This window comes from Rhinichthys klamathensis, unplaced genomic scaffold, assembly GCF_029890125.1.
Source record: "Rhinichthys klamathensis goyatoka isolate OS25496 unplaced genomic scaffold, OSU_Roscu_1.1 h1tg000330l_1, whole genome shotgun sequence".
NCBI lineage: Eukaryota > Metazoa > Chordata > Actinopteri > Cypriniformes > Leuciscidae > Rhinichthys > Rhinichthys klamathensis.
The window spans coordinates 240932-250725 of record NW_026606845.1 but is presented as its reverse complement, the minus strand read 5'-3'; the positions used below and the strand labels follow the sequence as shown (position 1 = coordinate 250725).

General features: G+C 36.0%; 1 protein-coding gene across 1 annotated transcript; it reads left to right on the top strand.

The window, feature by feature from the left end:
* The first annotated feature begins 406 nt into the window (after positions 1–406).
* On the top strand, positions 407–8322 carry LOC130105908 (GTPase IMAP family member 7-like). The gene is made up of 2 exons (XM_056272093.1): positions 407–476; positions 7151–8322. Exons 1-2 carry the CDS (start codon positions 458–460, stop codon positions 8320–8322), a joined length of 1191 nt encoding a protein of 396 aa, XP_056128068.1. The 5' UTR covers positions 407–457.
* The last annotated feature ends 1472 nt before the right edge of the window (positions 8323–9794 follow it).

The window sequence follows — 9794 nt, the reverse complement described above, 5'->3', positions numbered from 1 at the left end:
TGCACGTTTATAGCGCCCTCAGGTGGCATTTGTAATTTGTCATGTCAGTTTAACAACTTCAGTGTAGAAATGAATGGTTTCTCAAGGTAAATACTGTCATAGTATGTTTTGATTTATAAATTCATTTAGTAGTTGCACAGTTTACAGAATATTCAGCAGCATGTTATCTGCACAATGTTCTGTATCAACGCTTTCAAAGAAAGTCAAAGAAACAAGTGTGAAGTTTTCATGTCATTGTGTATTTTGTGTGTTTGAGAAGTTAAAGTATAATACATGTCATGTGGGCATATAATCATCAGATCAATAGAGAAACTAAACCGTATCCAGAAAGTCACAGCTGCAGTCACATGACCATATGAGTTTTTCAACAGGAGGTTTTGCAGAAAGAGCGGCAGTTTCACTCTGCCGTTCAGAGAGAAGACAGCGGAGAAGCCTGAGAGACGACGACACAATCACAATGATTTCAACACAGAGAGGTCTGTATAAACCTTTTCACAACACTGATACTTCTATTTCTTTACTGTTATATTATGTATTTGACTAATTTGTGGTGTTTTTAGTAATTATCAAACAATAATGGCTTGTTTTATAATTGTCTTAAATCAACAATACACTTTTAATAATACTAGTATCCAAACAATATGTTTGGCAGTGGTTACACTTTTTTACACTTACACTTAACACTAATAAGTCCAATGCTGTATGCTTTGTCATTTCAAAACGAATGTATATATTATTGATAATGTTGTTGTGCATGGCAAATGTTGACTGGACCTGATAGCACAGATTTGCAAAAGGAGAGAGATTCAAGCAAAAAAGGGCCATTTACACAGCAATTATATTGAGTTAAGAAAGGAATATTATAGGAAATGTAAAGAAGACAAACCAAAAAAAGCTGCAAAATTTCCAGTGTATAGTAAAGTTTCAAAGAAAAGCCTATTTCCGCATGATTGGTGTTATATGTTGTCCTTTTTCTGTTATATATATTTTTTGTATTCTCTGAGGACAGACTATATAGTGAAACATTATTAGTTTAAATTGTTTCTTTTAAACTACTCTATTGAGTTCCAGTAATTATGTTAATATCAGCATTTATACTTTAAAAATTAATCAAAATTATAACTAGATGGGTCTTAATACAAATGTTTCTTTACATTTGATTCACATTAATGTATGTTTCACAGCAAAAACACCAGTGTTAAATGAACTCTCCTGAGAGTTTATATGGCTCCAGACTAGGGCTGGGCGATATATCGCACGATATTGCTATGCGCATCTAATCAGTAAAGCCAGTTCCTTGATTAGTAGTAAATCACCTTCACCTGCTTTCAGATGGAGCGGCATTTACTTCAAAGAGCCGTAGTTAACTGACAAGCTGAGCCAAATCGCACTAATATCACGGACGTATCGCCAGCGATATTTAATGCGATATGGCTCAGCTTGTCAGTTAACTACGGCTCTTTACACAGCAAAAACTCCAGTGTTAAATTAACACTCCTGGGAGTGTATATGAGTCCACACTCAAGAGTGTTAAAGTTAATGAGATAATTAAGTTATTAATTGAGTGATGATTGAGCATTATTGAAGACACCTAAAGCAGAATCACTGAAGGAGAAAACCGGAATTTCAGGTCACCATTATGGAGATGAGTGTTTGCTTTAGTTGGGCTCTTGACCCTTAAATTCATAACTTTAGATTTTGGTCGGCCGTTGTATCTGAGTTATACCTGCAAGATGAACAAAGAAAAACAATGATCTAATGGTATTGATTATATTATGACATTCATCATTTGAGCTAATTGTTTGTGATTTAAGTTGTTGGTTACAGCATAACTGAGATTCTGCATAAATATCCAGAATTTGTGATATAATATAAAGGATTTCTTAAAAGTAAAAAAAAAAAAAAATCTGTCTTTTAGGCACACACAGATATCACGATTCAGTCAATGCATCTCAACAATGGTGATGAGCAGAATATTCAATTAGGAAAAGTAAATTACATAGACAATTCAGATCATAATTTATTCATACCGCAATGCATGATGGGAGCCATTAATGAGTTGTGATTGGTGGCAACAAGGATTATTATTGTCACCACGGTTGAGATTCACAGGCTGATTATTGATGTCTGTGTTTCTAATTAAAAGCATTTGAAAGTGATTTGACCAGAACATTTTTTATTAACTAGTTTGGATTATAAGAAACATACAATTATCATATGCTGTAGGACCACTAAACTGTTGCTATCAAGTTAAACCAGATCATCTGAATGAGTTTCATTTTTCAGATCACAGCATGATTATGGCAAAACATCGCACAGTGATCAAAGCATAATCTGAAGTTGTAGATTAATCGCATGATATTGTTATGCGCATCTAATCAGTAAAGCCGGTTCCTTGATTAGTAGTAAATCACCTTCACCTGCTTTCAGATGGACGACATGATGCAGATATGAGTGTTAAATTAACACTCAAGAGTGTTAAAGTTAAAGAGATAATTAAGTGATTAATTTAGTGATCATTGAGCATTATTGAAGACACCTGATGATAACAAGCAGAATCACTGAAGGAGAAAATCTAAAATTGTAAGCCACCGTTATGGCGATCAGTGTTTGCTTTAGTTGGGCTCTTGATCCTTATACTTTAAGTTTAAATTTTGTTTGTCTGCTGTTATTGATTTATAACAGTTAAATAAACAAAGAAAAGTGTGATCTGTTAGTGTTTTTTATGTTTTGACATAATCATGCTGTGATTTTAAAAGTGAAATTCAATCAGATGATCTGGTTTAACTTGATAGCAACAGTTTAGTGGTTCTACAGCATATGATAATTGTATTTTTCTTATAATCCAAAACATTTAATAAAAATTGTTCTGATCAAATCACTTTCAAATGCATTTATTTAGAAACGCAGACATCAATAATCAGCCTGTGAATCTCAACCGTGGTGACAATAATAATCCTTGTTGCCACCAATCACAACTCATTAATGGCTCCCATCATGCAATGCGGTATGAATAAATTATGATTTGAATTGTCAATGTAATTTACTTTTCCTAATTGAATATTCTGCTCGTCACCATTGTTGAGATGCATTGACTGAATCTTGATATCTGTGTGTGCCTAAAAGAAAGATTTATTTATTTTTTACAACTTTTAAGAAATCCTTTATATTATATCTCAAATTCTGGATATATATATGCAGAATCTCAGTTATGATGTAACCAATAGCATAAATCACAAACAATTAGCTCAAATGATGAATGTCATAATATAACCAACACTATTAGTTTTTTTTTTTTGTTGTTTTTTTTTGTTCATCTGGCAGGTATAACCCGGATACAACAGCTGAACAAATTATAAAGTTAATAATATAAGGGTCAAGAGCCCAACTAAAGCAAACACTCATCTCCATAATGGTGACCTGACATTCCGGTTTTCTCCTTCAGTGATTCTGCTTTAGGTGTCTTCAATAATGCTCAATCATCACTCAATTAATCACTTAAATATCTCATTAACTTTAACACTCTTGAGTGTGGACTCATATACACTCCCAGGTGTGTTCATTTAACACTGAGTTTTTGCTGTGTACAAAGAGCCGTAGTTAACTGACAAGCTGAGCCATATCGCATTAAATATCGTTGGTGATATGTCCTCGATTTTAACGCGATTTGGCTCAGCTCGTCAGTTAACTACGGCTCTTTGTAGTAAATGCCGCTCCATCTGAAAGCAGGTGAAGGCGATTTACTACTAATCAAAGAACCGGCTTTACTGAAGAGACACGCATAACAATATCGTGCGATATATCGCCCAGCCCTACTCCAGACTCAAGAGTGTTAAAGTGTTAAAATATGAGTGTTAAATTAACACTCAAGAGTAATAAAGGTAATGAGCTAATTAAGTGATTCATTGAGTGATGATTGACCATTATTGAAGACACCTGATGTTAATAAGCAGAATCACCAAAAGAGAAAATAATTTTTTAAGCCACATTTATGGTGATCAGGGTTTGCTTTAGTTGGGCTCTTGACCCTTAAGCAGTTAGGATAAGTTTTTGTTTGTTTTATATGAGTTATAACTGTCAGATATTCAAAGAGAAAATGTAATCTCATGGTGTTTGTGATTATTTGACATAATCATTACTTGACCTGCATCACAAAACCCATTTTGAGAATTTTTTTTAAGTTATTCTTTAGAAAGTGATGGTCAGTATTTACAATGTAATCCAAATTATTTCTTAAAAGTTGTTCTGATCAAAAGACTTTTATTTAGACACACTGACATCAATAATCAGCCTGTGAATCTCAACAATGGTGACAATAATAAAGGATGTTCAGTGCATTCTGGGTGCCACCAATCAAAACCCAATCATAACTCCCATCATGCATTGCGGTATTAATAAATTATGATCTGAAATGTCTTAGTAATTTTTCCTAATTGAATATTCTGTTTGTCACCATTGTTGAGATTCATATACTGAATCTTGATGTCTGTGTGTGCCTAAAAAATATATATATATTTTTTATAATATATATATATATATTTATATATATAATATATAATATATATATATATATAATATATATAAATATATTTTTTATCAGAACAACTGTTAAGAAATCTTTTGGATTATTTAGAATAGTCTTTATCTTGTCCTGTAGAATCACTGTGATGTTATAACCAACAATATACATCAGTGGTTCCCAAACCTGTCCTGGCGGCGAATTTTTTTTTGCAGGGTGGTAGGAGAAGAATCATTAATATTCATTGGGGAACTCATCCGCAATTGGTTCGCTGTCACACGTCACTCAGATTGACATGGCAGGTCAAGACGGTGTCCCCGCAAAGATACAGAAGTTCGCGAAGTTCGTGAGCGGTCTCCGCACAAATCTCCCGGATTTGGATAACCAAATGTTGACAGGTATGACTTACCTTCGTGAAAGTGTCTGTTGTCACGAAGGAGACGATGTCTGTTTTCTCTATCACATCTCATTAGAGATGCGTCACGGCAAGCCAATCAGGGACGAGTTCCCCAATGAATATTAACGAGTCTTCCCCTACCACCCTGCAAAAAAAAAAATCGCGTCCTGGCGACCCACCAACACTGCACGTTTTCTTTGTCTCCCTAATCAAACACACCTGATTCAACCCATCAGCTCATTATCATATGGGTTAATGAGCTAATGAGTTGAATCTAGAGCTGGGCGATATATCGCATGACATTGTTATGTGCATCTCTTCAGTAAAGCCGGTTCCTTGATTAGTAGTAAATCACCTTCACCTGCTTTCAGATGGAAGATATGATGCAGATATGAGTGTTAAATTAACACTCAAGAGTGTTAAAGTTAATGAGATAATTAAATGATTAATTGAGTGACAATTGAGCATTATTGAAGACACCTGATGTTATCAAGCAGAATCACTGAAGGAGAAAATAACAAATTGTAAGCCACCGTTATGGTGATCAGTGTTTGCTTTAGTTGAACTATTGACCCTTATACTTTCACTTTACATTTTTTTTGTCTACTGTTATTGATTTATAACAGCCAAATGAACAAGGAAAAGTGTGATCTGATAGTGTTGGTTATATTTTGGCATAATCATGCTTTGATCTGAAAAATGAAACTTAATGAGATGATTTGGTTTAAATTGTTAGCAACAGCTTTGTGATTCTACAGAATATGATTATCAGTATTTTTCTTATAATCCAAAATATTTAATTAACATTGCTCTGATCAAAACACTTTCAATTGAATTTCTTTAGAAACGCAGACATCAATAATCAGCCTGTGAATCCCAACAATGGTGACAATAATAATAATTGTTGCAGTGGGTGCCACCAATCACAACTCATTAATGGCTCCCATCATGCATTGCGGTATGAATAAATTATAATCTGAATTGTCTATGTAATTTATTCTGCTCGTCACCATTGTTGAGATGCATTGACTGAATCTTGTCGTCTGTGTGTGCCTAAAAGAAAGACTTTTTTTAAACAACTTTTAAGAAATCCTTTATATTATATCTTAAATTCTGGATATTTATGCAGAATCACAGTTATGCTGTAAGCAACAGCATAAATCACGAACATAAAGTTCAAATGATGATTGTCATAATACAACCATCACCATTAGATCACTTTTGTTCTTTGTTGATCTGGCCGTTATAACTCAGATACAACACACAAACTAAATCTAAAGTTAATAATATAAGGGTCAAGAGCCCAACTAAAGCAAACAATGATCGCCATAACGGTGGCTTACAATTTTAGATTTTCTCCTTCAGTGATTCTGCTTTAGGTGTCTTCAATAATGCTCAATCATCACTCAATCAATCACTTAATTATCTCATTAACTTCAACACTCTTGAGTGTGGACTCATATACACTCCCAGGAGTGTTAATTTAACACTGGAGTTTTTGCTGTGTACAAAGAGCCGTAGTTAACTGACAAGCTGAGCCATATCGCATCAATTATCGCTGGCGATATGTCCGCAATATTAATGCGATATGGCTCAGCTGGTCAGTTAACTACGGCTCTTTGAAGTAAATGCCGCTCCATCTGAAAGCAGGTGAAGGTGATTTACTACTAATCAAGGAACCGGCTTTACTGACGAGATGCGCATAGCAATGTCATGCGATATATCGCCCAGCCCTAGTTGAATCAGGTGTGTTTGATTAGGGAGACAAAGAAAACGTGCAGTGTTGGTGGGTCGCCAGGACAGGTTTGGGAACCACTGATATACATTATAAGTCAGAGGTTGGGGTTTTGTGACGCAGGTCAAGTGATGATTATGTCAAAACAAAACCAAAGCCATCAGATCATATTTTTTTCTTTGATCTTCTGGCAGTCACAACTCACATACAACAGCCAAACAAAATCTAATGTTAATAGTTCAAGGGTCACGAGCCCAACTAAAGCACACACACTGATCATCATAATGGTGACTTAAAATTTAGATTTTCTCTTTTGGTGATTGTGCTTGTGAACATCAGGTGTCTTCAAAAATGGTCAGTCATCACTCAATGAATCATTTAATTAGCTCATTAACGTTAACACTCTTGATTCTGGAGCCATATAAACTCCCAGGAGAGTTCATTTAACACTGGAGTTTTTGCTGTGTGTTAAGACTTTCTTTTCTTTTTTTTTTTGTAGTGCGTGATCTGAGGATTGTTCTTCTGGGTAAAAGTGGATCAGGAAAAAGTGCCACAGGAAACACCATCCTGGGCAGAGACGCATTTGAAGTTGTAGATTTTATAAACTCAGCCAATAAATTGTGTGAGAAACACGAAGGAAAAGTGGATGGAAAGACCATCTCTATAATTGACACTCCAGGACTATTTAATACAGCTGTGACAAAACAGCAACTGAAGAATGAAATACAAAAGTGTATATTCATGTCTGCTCCAGGTCCTCATGTGTTTTTGCTGGTGCTAAAGCTGGGTGTGAGATTCACAGAAGAGGAGAGAGACGCAGTCAAATGTATTAAGGAGAACTTTGGAAAAGAAGCTTTGTGTCGTACTATCATTCTGTTCACTCACGCTGATCAGCTAAAGGGAAAGCCTGTGGACGAGTACATCAATAAAAGCAGCAATTTAATGGAAATCGTTGACAGCTGTGGAGGCAGATATCACTCATTCAACAATGAGGACAGAAAGAGTCAAGAGCAGGTCGCAGAACTGATGAAAAAGATTGATGCAGTGATGGAAGAAAATGAAATGAATCATTACACTCTTGAGATGTTTAATACAACTCAGAAAAAGAAAGAGATAAAAATGGCAAAGGCTGCATGTGGCATTGCAGTGCTGGGAATTGGATTTCTAGGGTCAGTGAAAATAGCAGGCATGATAGCAACAGCAATTTCAGGAGGAGCAGTTGTAGAAAAAACTGCATTAAGTGCGTTGGCAGCCACAGGAGAAGCTGTAGATAAAGTTGTAGCTGGTATAGAAAAAGGATTAACAACTGCAAGTGAAGCAGTTACAAAAAAAGCAGTAGCAGCTGTAGAAAAAGCAGTAGAAAGTGCAGGAGAAGCAGCTGCAAGAAAAGCAGTAGCATCTTTAGAAAAAGCAGTAGAAACTGCAGGAGAAGCAGCTGCAGCTAAAGCAGTGTCATCTATAGAAGCAGCAGCCGGAGAAGCAGTGCAGACATCTGGAGCAGGAGCAGGAGTCGCAGGTACGGCTCTGGTATCAGCGATGTGCGCAGGAGCAGCGAGAGCGGTAGCAGCTGCAGGGAAAGTGGCCACATCTGGAAGAGTATCTGTAGTGGCTGCAGTGGCAGCAGCATTTGGAGGTGCAGCTGTTATATTAATATCAGCACTCAAAAAATAAACATGTTTATCAGGTACTTACAACTCTTAAATGTTAGATTTGTATTGGTCTTATTTGACTGGGTTTTTCACATTGAACACAAGGTTATACATGTATGGCTTATAAACCTGTTCTCATGAAATGTTTCTCTATAGCACGCATTGTGTTTAGTGTGCAATTCATACGCGGAAATGACTTTTTAACATTCATACGATACACTGTTAGCAATTGATGTAATTTTTACAATAAATTTTACAACATCATTTTGTATTCGTGTTTTTATTGTAAATGCAAATGCATGATGGGAAATGTATGGACAGTCCTGTAATTTTATTGTAACTACCCTGTAGAAGCATTATTTTACAGCCACCGCATAGCATTGTGGGATCGCTGCTGTTTGAATTTTGAAATTGTGCACCAGAATCAAACATTTTTGGAAGAAGGAACACATCTCAGGTTCTAAACGTTAACATGAAATCTATTTTATAAGTCTATGGATATATTAATACCGGATCCGGTGATACACAGCAAAATCCCCAGTGTTAAATCATGGTCCCACTCTACAGAGTGATAAAGTAACACTGAAGCAGTGTTAAAGTTAAAGGAGCTGTATGTAAGATTGTGGCCAAACCTGGTACTGCAATCACTTTCAAATTACTGTAGAGTGGTGTATCCCCTCCCCCTCCCCCCTGACTCGAGGTTGCCAGATAGGCTGCAGGATCCAGCAGGAATGTGACGAGCTGCAGCTGTGGTAACTAAAGCAGATCTGGCAACCCGGATGCCGCAACACTACTGACTTCGTGATTGGTAGATAGGTGGACGGTGGAGCATCAGACCAAAACACAACATGACCACATCAACATCAGTTGAGGGCTGCAACTGCACTTTTTAAATGACAATATCCTGGCTGGACTACTGTTGTCAGTGATATAAGTATTTAAAATGTACATGATTTCTTAATGTCTAGTGACATATCAGGGCCATTTTATGATTAATTGAAATACATTTCTTACATACAGCTCCTTTAATTAGATAATTAAGTGACTAATTGAGCGATGATTGAGTATTAGTGATGAACACCTGCTGTTAACAAGCAGAATCACTGAAGGAAAGAGAAACACAAGAACTACACAGCAAAATCCCCATTGTACATATGTACACTCTCGGTGTACATATAGGTCCAACTACAGGGTGTTAAAAATGAACACTGAAGCAGTGTTGAAGTTAATGAGATAATTAAGCGATTAATTAAGTGATGATTGGCCATTAGTGGTGACAACTAATGTTAACCCCCTGGGGTCGGCTATCGCGCCGGCGCGATTGTCTCGCTTTTTTTCTTATCAGTGTAAAAGAGACTCAAAATACTCGGTTAATTTTGATCTTACATATAAGTGTTGTACATCATTAGATCCTGTTAAGTTTCTATTTTTTTTGTGGATACTCACAATAAAATCAAAGTGTTGTGCTTTTCACCAAATAAAGAAAAACAAACA